The sequence below is a fragment of the Plectropomus leopardus genome, chromosome 5 (assembly GCF_008729295.1).
Source record: "Plectropomus leopardus isolate mb chromosome 5, YSFRI_Pleo_2.0, whole genome shotgun sequence".
Taxonomy (NCBI): Eukaryota; Metazoa; Chordata; class Actinopteri; order Perciformes; family Serranidae; genus Plectropomus; species Plectropomus leopardus.
In genome coordinates, this window is record NC_056467.1 from 3,696,320 (window position 1) to 3,715,425 (window position 19,106).

At 37.6% G+C, this 19,106-nt stretch overlaps 1 protein-coding gene across 2 annotated transcripts; it reads left to right on the top strand.

Moving 5' to 3' along the window:
* The first annotated feature begins 2,448 nt into the window (after positions 1–2,448).
* On the top strand, positions 2,449–19,074 carry inpp5ka (inositol polyphosphate-5-phosphatase Ka). Of its 2 annotated transcripts, XM_042486765.1 has the most exons (14): positions 2,449–2,537; positions 2,967–3,051; positions 6,307–6,411; positions 6,512–6,620; positions 7,424–7,540; positions 7,936–8,111; positions 8,339–8,450; positions 8,747–8,856; positions 9,016–9,042; positions 11,895–12,126; positions 13,086–13,223; positions 13,311–13,394; positions 13,510–13,614; positions 14,737–19,074. In XM_042486765.1, exons 2-14 carry the CDS (start codon positions 2,975–2,977, stop codon positions 14,830–14,832), a joined length of 1,488 nt encoding a protein of 495 aa, XP_042342699.1. In that variant the 5' UTR covers positions 2,449–2,537; positions 2,967–2,974; the 3' UTR covers positions 14,833–19,074. The 2 variants fall into 2 exon arrangements, with proteins under 2 accessions (XP_042342699.1, XP_042342700.1); XM_042486766.1 differs by lacking the exon at positions 9,016–9,042.
* The last annotated feature ends 32 nt before the right edge of the window (positions 19,075–19,106 follow it).

Consider the following 19,106-nt stretch of genomic DNA (forward strand, 5'->3'; position numbering starts at 1 on the left):
TGAATGAAATAACCTGGATTTTAATGTTATAAAATATCATTGTGTAGTATATTAAAGACAATGTATTTGTTCATTGCTTTTTGTGTGTTTGTATTTTTTCTGGAAAAATCCCTTCCAGGACTCCCGCAGATCCTTAAAAAGTCTTAAGAGGCACTGAATTCATGAATCTAAAAGTAAGGCCTTAATTTGTATTAAAATGTAATAAATCAGTCTTTCAAAAGGCTAAAAATTGCTTATACGTGTAAAGTAAGATATTATGAGTAGTTTTTCCTCTCATGTTACATTGTGAAATCTCAAAATAATGAATACTGAAAGCCTCTTGCATTTATGTCACCAAAAAATTGTTTCATGTTACAGTAAATAAATAAATAAATAATTGATGTTGTTTAATTTATTGTTCCTAAATTGTGCTAAATTTTATTCAGAGTGTCAAAAAAGCCTTAAATCCCACTTATCATAAGCTGTAAAAACCATGAGTTCCTCTGACTACAGACTGGAAAAAGACCACAGTGATCGTCAGCTGTAGTCACATAAATTATTGTTTAAATCAGAAGAAATGTGCAGCATTTAAAATGCTTACATGAGCTCATGATTTTCTTTTCCATGTTAAAAAAAATCAGACTCTTTAGTAGGTATGTTACTGGCATATTATGCCCATAAAGTTCACCAGCGGCAGTAACAGTAACACTTTAAGGTTAAATCTTACTGCATTAAAGCATTCCTGCCAAGGCAGTAATTATAATTTATTCTATTTAATGAATATTGATTTAATAAACAAAAATTGGAGCAACACACTGACACTTATGCACAAACTTTACTTTTTGACTATTGGATTAAATTATCTTTGATAGCTGGAAAATGTATTGCAGTTTTGATAAAGATAAACTGATAAATATTAAATTAAATAAGGATTTTATAGTAAGTTTAATTAAAAGAGTTCACAGTTTGAACTATAGTCCTCACTACTGTACATCTATGCATTTACGTGACACTGGGTGTCCTGCAACAACATTTAAGAGAATCTCAAAGGTGTATTTCACCAAAAAAAGGCTGTAAAAAGAAAAACTGCTTTGAAATACTAAAACCACACTGTAAAAATACACTCTTAGGCCTACTTCCTGCATTGGAAATGTTACTTAATTATATAAGTATGTTAAGTACAATTAGGTAAATATATTTAAGTTTTAAAGGTAAAAGTAGGCTACTATATGTGGGAAAAGTTAATTCACTGTAATAAGAAACAACAAAAAGGAAAAATGGCAAGACTGTATATATAAGCTGTACCCATGAAATGTTTTTGCTTAAAAATTGGCTAAAACAATTATCAAAATAGTTTCCAATTACTTTTCTTATCAAATGACTTATTTCAGCTGCACTTGTTTGTTTTAATATTTGTGTGCAAAAATCTTAATTTGTAAAGTAGGCCTAACTAAAGTGATGAATTGATTATAGTTGAGTAAAAAATAAAAAAAAGTAAGGCATTTCTTTTAAAAACGTAGCCTAACAGTGTAAGTTAAAAGTGACATCAAATACTCAAGTTAATTGAAAGTACCTAATATGTGTACTTATACAATAATATTACTGCTAGTTACACAACTCGGCAGCAGAGATGCACACTGAATTTACAGTAACGAACCATGTGTCGTATTTCTTTAGCCCACAGCCTAAATAATCAAATCATTGCTCTGGCTTGCTTCATCACTATCTTCTTTTAAATCACTTTTGAAGACTTATTTTACTGAAATGCATTCCTATAATTTCGCTATAAATTATTATTTTATAATTATACTGCACCTTACTTCTGAATTTGCACTTAAATCTTGACTCTTGCTCTATTTTCACTTTAAATCCAACCATTATTTTTTAAAAATTTTTCTTTTGTGATTTTTCTTTTTTCTTTTTTCCCCTCTGTATTGTGTGTTGTTTTAATATTCATCGTGTTGTATTTTAAGTTTTTTCCTGTGTGTGTTTTTTGTGAATTAAGTGTAAAGTACTGTATCTTGATAAGCGCTATACAAATAACAACAACAACAACAACAACAACAACAAACAACAACAAATATAATAATAATAATAATAATAATAATAATAATAATAATAATAATAATAATAATAATAATAATAATAATAATAATATGATGATGATGATGATGATGATGATGATGAAAATAATATAAGGGATAATAAACTTAACCATTATAATATATATCTTATCTTTGAAGAAGTGGTCTCCTTAAATTTTATGTTATGTAATATAGGAGCAAAATTAAGAAAAAAATGCAGAATCCTAAAAACAGCAACAAAATGAACAAAAATAACAACAAATCATGGATCGGAACAAAAACAAAGAAAAAAAAATGTGCTCGTATATAACTTCCTGCACGAGAACAAATGTTACGCTTTTATTTTGAAGGCAAACAAATGGTTTCCGGTTAATGGGCGGGAACAACAACACTCGCTACTGTACTATCAGACTGCTGCTGCGCTACTACTGAACATCCTCTCAAATAACAAGAAAAACAACCAAAACATATAAGGTAGTGTACGACAACACACTTTCAATCGTTCAGTTTGCTAATTTTAACGTAAATGTGTCGAATAAAACCTCTCGTTGTAGCTAGCTGCGTGATGCAGCTAACGCTTTCTGTTGACGTTAAATTACACGAAGTTAGCTGTTATGCTAGCGAGGAAAGCGTTAGCTGGGTGCAGGTTGCTCGTCGTAAATTCGTGTTATCCGCTGTTTAATAACAGTCTGCTTAAACCAGAGATGATACAAGTTATGTCTGATAAATTAGCAGATACATTTTGCAATCAACCTTCAGTGCTGTAGTACTGTAGAGACTCAATTTAGCAATATTAGCTTCGCGTTAGTGGTACTCTCGCTTTGTATTGTTTTTACATTTAAATCAGCCTTCAACTGTAGTTTTATTGCAACAGTATGAGTTATTTTCGTGATTCCCTTCCAGCTGTGGAGATGATGGAGGAGAATGAGGAGCAGTCGGATGCCCAGCAGTCAGACCTCAGTTTGAAGGGAAACGAGCACAGCTTCAGGTTTGTCTCTGTCCTGCGATCACTGTCTCATGTACCGAGAAGTCAGTGCTTCTCAGCTAACATACAAACCCGTTAGCTCATTATATAAATCATGCACGGACCTAATGTGTCGTGTAATGTCATGCAGCTTCATTGAGCGTCACCGCCCACTACTGCGGCTCTACAGGTGGAAAAGTATTACAAGCTGAAAATATCTGGAGGAAACTACTCGATAAGGATCACAAGTGTTGAGTGATAATGTGGTGGTAGGACAGATTATATCCGAGTTATGTTAAGTGTAGTGTTGGAGCCGCATGCTGCAGCGTCATCAGTATGCAGATATCTGAATGGACATTGGTCTGAGATATTGTCCACTAGACAATCAACAGATCCATCAGAGAAATGCTCTATTTACAGCTACTGCAGATGAGTGGACTAACAGTGTATGTAAAACATATTTGAAAAATATAAGTGTTTTTGTTCCCATTTTTCACAGATTTAAGTTAAAGATCTAAGACTTTTTAATGTATTCACGAGATATGTCTCTCAAATTTTGGTTGCAAATATGAAGTGAATATGAGTGCTTCTACTTTTCCAAGATAATCCATCCACATGATAGGTGTGCATATAAAGATGCTGATTGAATAGCATCATGACTACATGGATGTGCCTTTGGATGGTCACAAGAAAAACACACTAAAGCTGTGGACAAACTACACGATTTATGACAGGGTTTTTTTATAAGATTCATTGTCGTGATGATTCCATGCTAGTCTGCATCAGTCAGCACGAGTTGCGACCAGTTGGCGTGGCAAGTTGGAAATGTAAGTGTATGAGTGTATGAGGAGAACAGACTCCTCCTGACATGAGTCGGAGCATATCAAACATGTTTGATTTTTCAGAGTTGACCCTGTATTTCCCCCGTTTGCCTCGAGCTTAGTGGTGATGATGGTCCTGGTTACATCCTCCTTGCGATGAGGAAATCCTGGGGACGTCTCAGAACGGTACTGCACAAGGAAAAGAGCTTGCCGTATTTTGATTAGCAAGACTTTTTGTTCACTTTATACACACATATGATTTTCCCCTGCATCGTTGTTGTTGTTGTTGTGCCTTTTCCGTTAATGGCTTCAGGCTTCTGATTGGCCAACATGGCCTCACGGTAAAGGTTATATTACCACCTCTTGCTTTGGCATGCGCTTGACATCACTTGACAGCCTGTGTTCGGATGTTGATGAAAATTTTTTGAAAATACCGTTGGTGTGGATTGGAATTTTTTTTTAAAAATGTGTCTTTAAAAATATATGTTTATGTGTGGACTTGGTCTCAATGATTGCTCAACCAAAAGTGTCCATGGCATATCTTCCCTGTTTACTCAACTGAGCTGTTTCTTGTGTAAAACCAATGATTAGTGTCATTAGAAGTGCAGAGAAGCCCTTTTTACAATGGAAAGTTGGCTGTGATGATTTTATATATTGCATAATACAGCATGTAATTGTGATTTTTCAAGCTGGTCCAGATATCTCCTCATGGACACCGTGTTGTTGTTTTTTTTATTGTTAGTTTTGAGTTGGCTTCTTTAGGCAGAAATGACACTTTCCAAGTTTGGCTGTAAAGTCGGTCAGAAATAGGTGCTTTACAGTGTTGACATTGTTCTTCACTTCTGTTGTCTTGTGGTTTATATGCAACGTTTAAGTTTACAGCTGGGAAATATTTCTGCGTGTTTGTTTAATTACAGGTGTGTCGTTAGCAGTTGACTATTTCTTTGTGCCTGTTTCTGCCTTGGGTACCTGATCTCCAAGGCTATCCCGAAAGCATTATTGTCTGTCTCATTTAATGTGTAATATGCTCCAAGACTAAATACAGTGCTCTGTTTGCCAGTCTATAAATCTGACTGCACACTGGCAGGTGGATTAGGTTGCCCAACAGTTTACACGTAATGCGGATTTTAGGGAAAGAGAAAAACAGCCAATGTGTTGCTGGCTGGTCTGAGGAAAGAGCAGACGGGTTTTCAGCAAAGGGAAAGAGATTTTATGTGCATGCCAGGTGGTTTCCCAATTTTCTAATAGGCCTAATGTTGTGACATTTTTCAATGAGCTTATACATAGTTTTTAGTACACAAAGAAGACTTGTAGACAAATTAAGCAGTTACCCGAACACACAGTCCAACCCCTCCTTTCACACAGTGCTTTGATTCTACAGAAACAACCACAACTTCAGACTGTTGATCATTTGATTCTCTTAGTGCAAACCAAACATACCTAAACTTTTTTAATATTGGGATTTTTGTTTGTGGTACACTGCCAACAACTTTCGGTCCTTCAGGAAATACTTTTTTACTGTTTGTATTTTATAATTTAACCAACACTCGGGCTTTTGAAAAGACAGCTGATTTTGCTGCATTCAACACTTTGAGCAGTAATGGATGAAATCCGTCGGCTGTTAGGCACCATGGGGCGCATCCGCTCTGAAAGCCTTTCCAGTGATGCCACGCAGTCAACGGGCAGCAAACTGGCTCTGCGCCATCGGCTCAACCAGCTGATGACATGTATCGACGACTTGGACCCCAGTAGCAAGCTTCATGAGAAAATGGTCAAGACTCTGGATAGCGCCTTCCTCGTCTGTGGCAAGAGAGCCAACAAGCCGAAAAAGCACAGTTTCAGGTGGAACAAATGTTACCTCTTGGCTTGACTTTTATGTGTGCTGAAACTGGGAAAAGAGTTTGTATTTTTGTCCTCTATCACCTTTTATCCACCTCTTTACTCTTTTTTGTCTTTCCCTTACTTGTGCTTCATGGATTTCTATGGGTTTGATGAGCTATTGATCCATGCTAACAGATAACCTCCAGTAGAACTTTGTCCTTTTGAATTTCCGTTATACATTTTACCACCGTAGCTGAGGACAGGAAGTTCACTCTTTATGAATTTTGTGAGTTTGGGTGAGAGGATGACTGCTCTCATTATGTTTTAACTGTAGAAGCCTGTTCATGGTAGTACTACAGTGCTTGTGGTGTTTTACACTCTGATGATACGCTCAGCTTTGGTTTTTGCTGCACTGAATGAAGCTCTTTGATTGTACAATTCTGTATTTATTTTGTGATGTAGTACAGCCGGATGTTTTTCAGTCACGAGTTAACCCTTATATTTAAAAAGTATATTGTCATACCCAATGGCTTGTTCAGTTCTAAACGTCTGTGTACATTGATTATTGATGGAATATGTATGTTTTTAGATAAAAGTGCAGCACAAGTGAGTATTATTGTGTCTTGCGTGCATGCAGGCTACACATGGTCACGTGGAACGTGGCCACAGCTGATCCTCCGGATGATGTGAGCTTACTCCTCCAGCTGAACTCCCCAAAGAGCCCAGACCTCTACGTCATCGGGTAGGTGGAGCGGGGAATGTGAATGAATTGATAGGGTCAGTATTTTGTGTTTATAACTGGATATTGGACGGTGACTGAAAAGACTGTGTGTGTGTGTTAGTTTGCAGGAGGTGTACTCAGGGCCACTGAGGTTTGTGTCAGACACTGTGTTCGATGACCCATGGAGTCAAATTTTGATGACGACCTTAGCGCCAAGGGAATACATTAAGGTACAAATCTTCTAAAAAATAACCTCATACACATGGGCACACATGACAGGTTACATCCATTTTTAGAGGTAAAGAACAACAAATAGGTCTTTTAAGTGTCAGTTTTTATGCCTCGAGACATTATGTTTTCCGTCTATCCGTCTGTCTGTCCGTCTGTCTCATTTTTGTGAACATGATATTTCAAGAAAGCCTTGAGGAAATTTTTCTAATTTGGCACAAACCTCCATTCGGTCTCAAAGATGAACTGATTAGATTTTGGTGGCCTAGGGTTAAAGGTCAAAGTCCCTGTGACCTCACAAAACATATTTTTGACTATTACTCAATAATTCATGCACTAATTTTGATAAAATTTCACACACATTTATAATAGGATAAAATAATGAAGTAAGGATGTTTTTTAACGAAAAGGTTGAAGGTCAACTTCACTGTGACATCATAGTGTTCTGCAAAAATGCAATCCTGGCCATTATTCAGCTTCATATCTCAGTGACAGAAGGGGAGACGTTTGGTCAGATACTGAAATTGGTGACACTAATCTTGGGTGTCCACCGCAAAACTGTGCTGATTGTTTAGACCCTCTGTGCTGCCGGGGGGAAGATGTGTGTTTTCTCATACATTGAAGTAAACTTAAACTGTAACCCGACTGGTTTGTCGTTGCATACAACTGTGAGGTGGTAATTGTAGTTTTTATTGTAAATGTAAAGTGTAATTCCTTGACGGCTACTAATTATGGTGTGTTTCATTAGATGTTATTGAGTGTTATGTTGCACTGTATTTACTTTGTGTGTGTGTGTGGGTTTCAGGTATCATCCATCAGAATGCAGGGTCTGCTGCTGCTATTTTTCTCCAAGCTGGAGCACGTCCCCTTCATCAGAGACATCCAGGCCACATACACACGCACAGGCATTTTCGGTTACTGGGTGAGAAACAGTTACACACACGGGTCAGTGTTGGGCAGATGGTGAGCGTCTGTCGTTGTGGTGAGCACGCTTCAGAAGCTCACATTTTTCTCAAATCTTTTGCTGGAGCCACTGAGGGCTTTATACAACTTTTTTTCACGTATGCAGAAGTACAACTTTCAATAAGGGGTGGAATAAAATGTGTCAAAAACACATCCCACTACACGTGTCTCATCAGTGAACTAAACTACAGAAGAGGAAGTAAACGTCTGAATTGTTGGCAAAGGCAAAAATAGCTCATGAGTTTTATTCATTTGCCGTTTGGTCTTTTGTTTCTGTCTCTCACACAATGGAAAAACTGAATGAACAGGGCGGAGTAGTTCAACAGAGTGTATCTCACCCCGTTTGTCTCTCAGGGGAACAAAGGTGGCGTGTCTATCCGGTTGTCTTTCTACGGCCACATGCTGTGTTTCCTCAACTGTCACCTCGCTGCACATATGAAATACGCCACAGAGAGAGTGGATGAGTTCGAGTACATCATGGACACGCAGACGTTTGACTGTAAAAAGGCTCCAAGAATCATTGACCACAAGTGAGTAGTTACGGACTACAAACTCCAGTTCACCCAAACGCATGTTATCATACAAATATGGCAGATTTTAAGGAGACCTTTAAGCTTTAGTCAGCTCACAGTGTCTGCACTAGGTCAGTTTGCTCACACATTTATTTCTTTAATGCGACAATATTTCTCATTTCGTAATCTATCAGCTGCTTTCTCTTGCTGTCCGTTCTCCCTCTGCTGTCCCTGTCTCGGCCCAGGCTGGTGTTCTGGTTCGGAGATCTCAATTTCCGAATTCAGGACCACGGCATGCACTTTGTCCGTTCCTGCATCAACAATCAGACCTACAGCCTGCTGTGGAGCAAAGACCAGGTTGGACAAAATCATTCAGCTGCATAATTAACCCAGTGTTCGTATTATCTTTTCTGTGCTTTATTATTATTTCAGTATTGCATATCTTTATTGCTGTCTTTGTACTGAAAACCGAGTTTTCCCACAGGGGATCAATACATGTTTGTCTTGTCCTCAGTGAGGGTTCATATGAGCCCCAGCACAACACTGGAATAATTTGTACATGAGTAACCAGCATACTTTTAGTCATGGTTCATTACTGTGTTTGTGATTTGGGAGTTTGGGAGGTCATGAAATGTGCGTGTTGTCGTTCTCAGTTGACCATGATGAAGTCGAAAGAGCAGCTGCTGCAGGAGTTTAAGGAAGGGCCTCTGGATTTTCAACCAACATACAAGTTTGACTTGAACTCCAATACTTATGACAGCAGGTAACTGTTACCAAGTAATGTACAAAAAAGCATCCTAAATAATCTTAATCCTACTTTTTAAATAGTTCCTTTTCCCCAGTTCTTGCCTCTTAAAATGGAAATTTGATTGATAATTTATTGATAATATATAATTTATTTCCGCCTTTTTTAACTTCACAGGGTCTACAGGACTTGGTTTGGCTTTAAGTAAGAATCAGAAAACATTTCTGATAATATATCATGTCACCCCCTATTAATTCACCTAACTGCACTTTTAACAAGATGCTAAAAGTAGTTTCCTCTTTTTTTAAACAGTATAGTAACTTTTACCACTTTTTAAAGGCTTATTAAAGACCTTTAAAATACTGCAAATAAAGCAAACAAGCAGGAACAGTCTTTTCAAGACAAATGTCAGATTGTCTGTGCAAAGAAAAGACTGAAATGCTTGTGTATTTTACAGTATGCTGTCTGTTGTTTTGGGGGCCAGTGATATAGTTGTTAAAGGTATCCTGTGGAGTTTCTGACCACTAGTGGCTCTTTTGAGATGTGTTTTTATGAGCAGACGTCTGTTTTTTTTGTATCATCATTATCAGCATCAGGACAAAGACACATTTCTTCCAAGAGTTTCGTATTATTCTGTTGATATTGTCACTTATATGATACTGACAGTTGGGAAAGGTCACACGAAAAGGAATGCAACAATAAAAGCTGTGTGAACAATGCAGCTTTTGAAGATTTGTTTTTAAGAATGATGTTATACACATTTAATGAGGAAGAAAAGATAGTCAACACTTTTGTTGTGTATAAAATGTGTTTTATGAGAAATTCTAAATGTAAATATAACTGTTTGTTTACAAAAAACTCCAAAGGGTACCTTTAAATGGCAAAATATCAGCGGTCTTCCTTAACCGGCATTTAACCTACAGTGTGTAATACCATCCTACTGCTTTCAGAGCTTGTTTATTTAAAAGCCAATGTGTTCACTTCCCAGAACAGCTGCTGCATAACAGCTAACATGCATGGCCAGAAATAGATGTTTTGGTAATAATGATGATAGATCCTTCAATATAGGTGTCATGGATTATAATTGTATACCACTCAGACATGGTATGATAGAGGTTGCTGCTGTATGATCATTCTGTGTCCACTCTCTGAATTTGAGGGTTTTTGTGGGTCCTTGATCTTGGTTCAGGTGGAACCTTTATTTTTTCCTCAGCAGCAGTTTGTTGAGTTGCGGCATACTGAATAAAGGAAGAAACTATTTAATCACACTCAGGCGTCCCTAGATTCAGTTTGTAGTTCGATCGATCAGATCAGATCACTGGATTAGAGGAGCAGCTGCTGCAGAGACAAGTGAAGGCAAACTCCTCTTTTGCTTGTTTGAACCAGGTCTGTGCCACGGGGTGCACGGTTTCCATAGGAACGCAGCCCACTTAAGTAGGTTGGAAAAATGATATGTCCCGTAAACTAACTGAATTAACAAATGGTTAAGTGTGACTTTCACTCGCTTGGCACTCTGATGCTCCGTCTGTGCCCAGAATACGCTCTGCCGAGGGAGAAAGGGAGTGAAAGAAGCACGCAGCTCTAAAATGGTGCATAATCTGGGGCGCAGTTGATCCATTCATTTATCATAGATGTGTTTTTGGCGTAAGATAGATTCAACAAATCAGTGTCATCTCCCGTTCCCTCCTAAACCAGGTGCTCCGGTACATGGCATATTGCTATTTACAGCACATGATGGATTTTGCAAATTGGAGCAACGAGAGGTTTTCTGTTGAGAGTAATGCAGTTAAACACTAATGTCGCTGAAGGAAATATTGTATGACATTTCAGCAGCAAAACTAAAAAATGTAGTTACGGAGGAAACAGAGCTAACCATTTAAATTTTGAAATGAAGTTACACTGCTCCTTGTGTGTAAATGTGCACAGCATCTCACTTATTGGGGAAAGCATCTCTGCAGTTCTGCTCTGATCTCTGCCACGTTCACATTTTACAGAATGTTATTAATGTTTTTCTCATTAATGATGCATTATAAATTTACCCACCTGCAGCCCATTTGCACATTGCTATGCGTGTAACAAGCAAAGTGTACATGCGTTGTGAAATCGCCTCTGAAGGTACATTTTATTATCTGAATAATGTGCTCTTTAAAAAGCAGGAAAATGCTGCAACATTCTGCCTTAAGACCAGATGTTTGTTGGTCATTAATGTAGTCATTTTCTTCAGCCTCTAAATAGCATTATGCCAACTATGTGTCTGACCACATCTCATTTTAAGATCATGGATGCATTGAGGGGCACACCAGTGGCTGCAAGTTCATTTGCTACTGAGTAACATTAGGCCACATGTCTCAACAACCATGGAGCTGTGGTGAGAATCACAAATTTTGTATCATCAGACACATATTCAGTCGATTACATACACAGACTGAACCTTTACCTGTTGTGCTGGATGTACTGTGATGACACGTCCACTGAGGTCCATTATACTTGCAATTTGTTTGACACATTGTTTGATGACATTACACTGTTGCAAAAACATAAATGAATGTCCGAGTAATGAGACTGCAGCCTGATTCCTAACCTCGAATTTCACTGACCACACCTCCAGTTTTTTCAGTAATTCAAATGGGTCTGATGCTGTGATCACTGAGAGCTGGTTTCCGGGTTATAAAAATAAATGACCGATTGGAGCTTTAAGGCAAGATTAAAAATGCAGAGCAGGAAAATGGCTTAATTAAGTCTGATTATCAGGCTCGTCAGAGGGCAGCTATTATGATAATGTTTATGTAAGAGCAGCTTTGTGATTGCAGAAAGGCTTGTGAAAGACGTGAGAATCAGTTGGAAAATGCTTTCATGTGATCTCATGACCAAGACCACTTTGAAACAGCCTTGTTTTGTGTCACTATTATAAACCTTCACTTTTTGTTTTTCCCCTCAGTTTTTCATCCATCACCCTGTCATGCACCTCACAGCACCCTTTATTTTTGCCGTAAAATTTGACGTTGTCTCCTAACTGAAGCTTTTCTCCTCTCTCCACCCTGTAAACAAATGTCCAGCGGTAAGAAGCGTAAACCTGCCTGGACCGACAGGATTCTGTGGCGGCTCCGACCCAAAGCCCCGCCCCCCGACGAGCCAGATTACAGCAGTGTTGGACCGGATGTGAAGAAGGTCGAGCACGTGGAGGAGGATGAGGAGTACCCTCTGAAGATCAGGCAGGAGTCGTACACCAGCAACATGGAGTACAGCATCAGTGACCACAAGCCTGTCACCAGCGTCTTCACACTGGACGTGAGAAACTGTTGTTTTTATTGTAGAATTTATTTCTTGTTTAGTCATTGAAACAAAACCCACGAAAAAAGTAAAATCAACAATGAATTTATCCTACCAACAAGTACAGTGTGTATATCAAAAGCCTGATATGTCCTCTTCCTCTTTGCCATTGAGCTCCATTGTTGTCCAAAAACGCATCACTAACACAGTGTTGCACTGTTGTTTCTTTATCACTATGAACACATGCACACGCGCACACACACACACACACACACACACACACACACACACAGTATACTTGATTTTGAATCAGTTCACAGTCCCAAACAAAAAACTCCATTTCCTCTCTTTTTGATAAACTGTTTCTAAAAACTTAAGAAAAAGAAGGAAAGAAAAATGATCTTTTTTAATAGTATATGCCAAAAAATAAATAAATCTTAAATCATTCATGTTTTCTTCCTGTAAAACAAAATATGACCTGTACTTACATACGTGTGTACCAACAAATTTCAACCAATACCGATTTTATGGTGGAAAAATTCCCAGATTACCGATATTATCAACCAATAAGGTGAGTTTTTGAGCTGAAATGAAAATAGATCGTTTCTATGTGGATTACGCACTGATTTTACATCAATATGACTATGCAAAAGTACTCAGAGGGCTGCTCTCTTAAACAAACAACTTTTTTAAAGCAATTTACTTATTTAACATTACACACAAACAAAAATAAATAATAAATAAAAATTAAATAAACATCAGGACTGTCTGTGTTCAGCATTAGTCTCCGCTGACCATTCAAATGAAGAATATAAAAGTAAAATACACATCAGTACTGTATGGTCTTTGAGTTTTAATAACAGGATTGAACAATATCTATCCATTAAGTATCTACAAATACTAATACATTTGTGTAACATTTACCTTAAAAAGCCATGTTGATTTAACTTGTGATGTTTATTTCTCTGTGTGTCCAGCTGAAGAAGATGTACGAGACTCCTCTGGTGCGTCTGCAGGCAGAGGGCGACTGGAGCGCAGACATCGATGCCATGGTTCTCTACAGCCCTCTGCAGCCGTTCCCCTCCAGCACATGGGACTGGATCGGACTCTATAAGGTTGGCTGAACAACAACCGTTCACCACCGGCAACTTAAATGTTATATTTCTGTATATTACAATCTCGAATGTGTGTATGAAATTCAGGTCGGATTCACCAGTGTGTTGGACTACATCACTTACACGTGGGTCAAAGATGACGAAGTGGCCTTTAATGAGGAAATCATGCAGGTATCTTGTGTACCGATGAGTCTTTTTTTACACATTATCTGAAGAAAAGGTATCAGGAAAACAACGCCGTGATGATTTGATAAAAGGCAGATGTGTAAAGTGTCTGTTTTTGCAGGTATATGTTAGTAAAGAGGAGATCCCTGTGCGGGGAGGAGAGTGTGTGCTCTGCTACTTCAGCAGCACTCTGCAGTGCATCATTGGAATTAGTGAACCATTCAAGGTGAGTATTAAGCACATACTGTATACCAGGATTCATTTTACTAAAAGGTGTTAATTTCTCCTTCATCCTATAATTCTCACTTAAATCTAGGGATGTCCTGATCCAGGCTCAAACATTTGTGTTGGGGCAGATCAAGGCTTGCACAGTTTTTTCTCTTGCAAAGGTTTCACGCACAGCAACGCAACGAGTGCAGCAGTCGTCAACTCTGCATCTCTCCGCTGTCTCTCACTCACTTCGCTGAGCCCCACTCACAGCGAAACACCACACACCATAAATGACAGTAAAATTCAGTGTGACTGTATATTTATGTTTTTTACTTACGTTATAAGCGTTCGTTTTATTTCATCTCAGTGTGAGAGAATCTTTAGTTTCGCTGTTATCTATGTTGCACAGTGTTTCTCTAAAAGTGCATCATAATAGTTTGGCTCAAAGCTTGATTTGTGACAGCTTCAGGCACACAAACACTTCACAAACACATGTGCCTTCATGCTTTTTCTGTTGTAACCTTAATAGCACAAAAAATGTTTAGCGGAATATAATTCATTCAGCTAACTCAGGCTGCACAGAAGCAACAAACACTAAGAATATTCTCTTAAATGTATAAAAAAAATCCTGAACGACAGTGAAAAGGCCAGAAAGCTTATTATTGTTTACTTCGTTATTTTGTTAAAAAAAAATTTAAAAATAAATAATTATAAAAAACGGTGATGAACAGCTTGGATACAGGGGTATTTTTTTCTAAAAAATAAATTCAGTTGTCAAAATACAGGCTGTACATTGGGTTGATTTTAATTACTTTAAAGTACCATAAGTTATTACTTTGTATCTAAGAGAATAGAAGTATTGAATCGGGACTCTGTAACAGCAGATTCTCAATCTCAAATGAGTCAGATCAGTGGCAAAAACACTTGATTGAGACATCTGTACTTAAATCTGATTTAATTTGCCTTGTAGCTCAGCTTTGCTCCGTTTTATCCCCCCTCTTTCTCCCGCCTTTCATGCTTAATGAGTCCTAAACATAATAAAGGCAAAAGTCATAAAAATAATCAATAACAATGATTTGATTTTTCAGGTGCTCCTGGGCATATAAATAAACTCAGTCTGGGTTGGTCTCTTTCGTAGGTCCACGAGTCAAAGGTAGCCAGTGAAGAAGGCTTGGAGCCTGAAAAGATCAACGGACTCGACAAAGCCGTGGCGAACGAAGACTTTTGGAACTGATCCATCAGGAGTCGTAGATGTGGTATGATAGAGAAACCACAACAAGGCTTTCAATTACTGTGTTTCCTAATTTGTCTCTTATGGAGCAGATTAGGAAGTTCTGCCTGTTCATGCTGTTACACATCCCAGCTGACCTCTAATGCTACTGGTGTGGCTATAAGGCCTCGTTTAGATTGCCAACCCAAATCTTTTTTATGGCATATCCAGACTGTATCCAGATTTTAGAAAGTGTTGACAGCAAAACACATGAAATTCGATTTTTGATAAGGACGTGGTTTGAAATGCCGCCTCTGTAGCTGCTCAAATTGGATTTCATAGTGTCTTTTTTGTCACTTGCAGCATGAAACACGATGACAAACAAAATCCAGAGTGAAAACATACATGAGCAGAATTCATGCTGCTGCTAACAGAACAATGTGGAGGAAATGCTGTATGCTAGCCTCCTGTTTGGCTGAATTTGTCTGGTGTGAAGCTGGAAAATGACAGATCTCCATTTTTAATGCTTCTGTCCGAAAAGGCCACATCGCCAGCACAGCTACGTAGTTACTGACATCGGTACCGTTGCAGCCCGTGCGGAGACGTTGGTGTTGTCTGGACACACAAATCCGGTCTGATCCCTTGCAAATAACAGTGCGGAGTCTGTCTTAAAGATCTGATCTGAGGACCAAATCTGATTTGGCTGCAGTCTGAACGCAGCCTTAGTTACTTACGCCTCTGCGGTCAGTACGCTTTTTTTACGACTGGTCTTTAGGATCACATTTTCTCTACGTATGTTGACCAGAATTTAAGGTCTTATTGGAATGATGCAACACTTCGTCAATCCATCATAAACTTAGTTTAACCCTGAGAGTAAGGTTACCTAGAGTGGAGACTTAACATTTAAATTGGCTTTACGTTAAACAAATAAGGGCAAGTTCTGGTCTAAAGTGTGAAAAACTTGCTGTACTGTGTGTGAGGTTAAATTATAGGATATGATGAAGTGCTTTGATTGAATGATGCTTGAATTTGAGAAGCTAGACGTCTTGAGGAAAAAGAAAGTGAAGTACGTTTTAGGATCTTTGCAGGCCTGCTGCTTTGTGAGATCAGTCCTGTGTATCAGCTAACGTAAGGAATCGCTCCTTTTAAGGCTTTTAACAGCCCAAAATATTTGTGTAAACTCCCGTGTTTTAAATGCTGAACTTGCTCTCACAGCTGCTTTGGCGTTGCTTGAAGAAATGCTGGAAAAACCGAATAGTTTTGTTTGTTTGAAATGGTGAAATCGTCCCGGGCGAACTTCACCTGAAGCTGCAATTATGAAAAGAAAAAAGGGAATTGCAAAAATTAACAAAACTCATCGGTTCATTTTTTAGTTCTCACATCAATTTGTTTGTATGGACTGATTTATTTTGCAGTGGTAAATAAGCACGTTAACGCTCTCTGCTTACTTAGAGATTTGTAGTACACAGCTACATAATTTGCATCTTCATGTTCATATGATGCTGGAACAGGAGTTTACACAGTGAAAGGCCTTTATTAGCAGTTCATATTTAGTTATATTTTCTATATAGTCATTTTGATCTCACCTAAAGGAACCGTTTGGATTTTTTGGGTTGTATGAGGTATATCTCCGTAGTCAGTGTATTACCTAGAGTAACTGGTGGTTGTCACACCCCTCTGTTTGGAGAAGCAGGCTGGAGTATTGACACAATACTGGAAGGAGTCTGCAATAAATGCATTTTAGTCACCTTAAAGATCAATATCAGTTTAAGTGTATGCTGTATATAGAATATTTTCCCTGCTTTACCTCACTAAGCGACGGCGCTTCCTGCTGGGGAACAGAATCTGTCATCTGTCTCTCTCTTAAGCCAGACTTCATTGAGAAAAACAACAATTTAAAATTGCCTAAAACAAGAGCTTCTGGTCTACGACTGCCTCGTTAATGATTTTTTTCTGTGTTGTTGTTTGACTTTGGTTTTTGAAGTTGTTGGTTTGGATTCAACAAACGCACACAATGACCTAAACGAACTAACTTACTGAGGCAATGGTCAACCAGCAGCTCAGCCAAAATTACTGCTTTTTTCAATGGAGTCTGGTGGCTTTGAAAATAATAATAATAATCTTATTTATATAGCACCTTTCATACATAAAATGCAGCTCAAAGTGATTGAAATACAAGATTGCTAAGATTTAAAACCAATTATGAGAAACGGGTATAGAAATTCATTTATAATCTCGTACAAACACACACACACACACATATGTATACACAAATAAAATAAGATAAAATCAAATCAAATCATTATACAACACATGTATACCATAGCTCTGGCAGTAAGTTGCAGAACAGGTCAGAGGTGGAAAACAAACAAAAGAAATAAAAAATATAAAAAGGATATTAAACAAGAAGAGTCTAAATTATAAAAGCGCAAAAAAGCATGAAACACATTTTTAAGAAAGTAAAACCATAATATGTGATCAGGTCATTTAGACAGCAGAGAGCAGAGAAATGTGTCTTAAGCTGCTTCTGAAAACTACACACAGAAAAGAGCATAGATGGGGAACTTTGCCGTTTACAGCTTCTCCGCTGGATCAGGCGGTCTGACGATAAGGTAAAGCGGTGGAAATACTCTCAGTATAGCATACACTTAGACTGATATTGATTTTTTTTGTTGTTGTTGACATTTTTAGGTGGCTAAAGTGCCTTTTGCTACTGACCCCATCTACACCAGTACATTACTGAGGCTCCATGCTGGACTCAAGCCTGCTTCGACAAACTGTCCGTCATCTACTGTAGGTAAAGCATCGACTGAATATGCACCTCATACAACCCCACTACGAAAAATCTGAACTATCCCTGCAAAGCTTTATTATAAAATGCTCATTCAGGGGATAATCAGAGCTTCAAATCTTTAATTAAAACAAAAGTCGATAAGAAGAAGCTCTACCTATAATAAAAACTCTGCTGAGGTCTGTAGGCCCATCGAACATCCAGTGATTCAATCACAGCTTTCTCTAAAATAACAATTTTCATACCACCAGTCATCTGCAAGTCAGCAGAGCATTTTACATGAAGAAAATCAAGGATACAATCAGACAAATCCCATTTTTCTACAACACGTTTTGAGAAATGTAATGCATAGTTTATGCTGAAGTTCACTTACCATTCAAATTGGCCCACAAATCCAGGAGTCTGAGTCGAAGTTCGGTAGCACTTTTTGTGTTTAGTGCTCCTACAATCTTGGCGTTAAATAAATAAAAACCCTTTAGGCAGAAATAAAGAGAAATTCAAATTTATTGAGGTGAACTTTTGCTTTAGTAAGAGAAGATCACCTGACTGTCCTTCAGCTCCATTTTCTCTTTTTTTTTTAAAAACACAATAAGTACTTTTTGCTGAAAAAAAGTATTTTTATTTATAAATCTGTGGAGAATTATTATCCTACAGGGCTGATCTTGTTGAGTGTACTGTACTGAGAGCTTTTTTGCTGTTTTTAATGTTTCGTGTGTTATTTGAAATATTGATGAGGCTCAAAGAGTAGCTGATGTTAGTGTCGTGATCGGACTGCTGTGGGAAGGTAAGAAGGTTTTGCAGGTTTGATTTCCTCCTCAGTGTTTGAATGAACTTCAGTTGTTCCTGGGGGACTTGAAAACAAAGCTATTTAACTTTTATCTTTTTTTTTGTGGAGCAAGATTACCTGTGGCTTATTTTCTTGCAGTTTGGTAAAATTAATACTCATTCCCTTTTAATACTGATTGTAGTATCACAGAAAATAGGAGAACAAAGATATATTGCACTGTTTATTATTAATGCAGACATATTTATAGGTTATCGTGTTATTATTAGTGTGTGCTGAAAATATAAATATTTTGTTTTCAGAGAATCCGAATTCAGCAAGTGCCTTTAAAAATGATTGTTGCATTATATTTAGTGTACTGTACTATGCTGCTCAATATTGATACAATATGTATCATTCATGCTCATCAGATTATTTATCATAATATGACGTGATTTTCATGGCTTCTTCTTGTTCTGCGCAATTATAAATATTGCTTTTCTAAACTTTCACCAACACAAATATCTCTTTTATTTAATATTATTGCTATTGGCTTGCTGCAATTATTTACATTAGCCAATTTATGTTGGTTTCTCCTTTTTTTTAACTAAAAAGTGACCTATTTTCTGAAATAGAAATGTGTAATGTACTGTAAGAGAATACCGGCAAATTTAAAGCTTTGCAAATTAAATATTAAGTGAGTCTCACTTGATTCTTTGTGTGATAATATTTTTTTTTAATTAT

Excerpts from the sequence above, each read along its gene's own strand:
- inpp5ka (XM_042486765.1), top strand. The coding sequence starts at position 2,975 with ATGATGGAGGAGAATGAGGAGCAGTCGGATGCCCAGCAGTCAGACCTC. Across the intron at positions 13,224-13,310 it reads ACTGGATCGGACTCTATAAG|GTCGGATTCACCAGTGTGTT; the intron begins GTTGGCTGAACA and ends TATGAAATTCAG. Across the intron at positions 13,615-14,736 it reads GAATTAGTGAACCATTCAAG|GTCCACGAGTCAAAGGTAGC; the intron begins GTGAGTATTAAG and ends TCTCTTTCGTAG.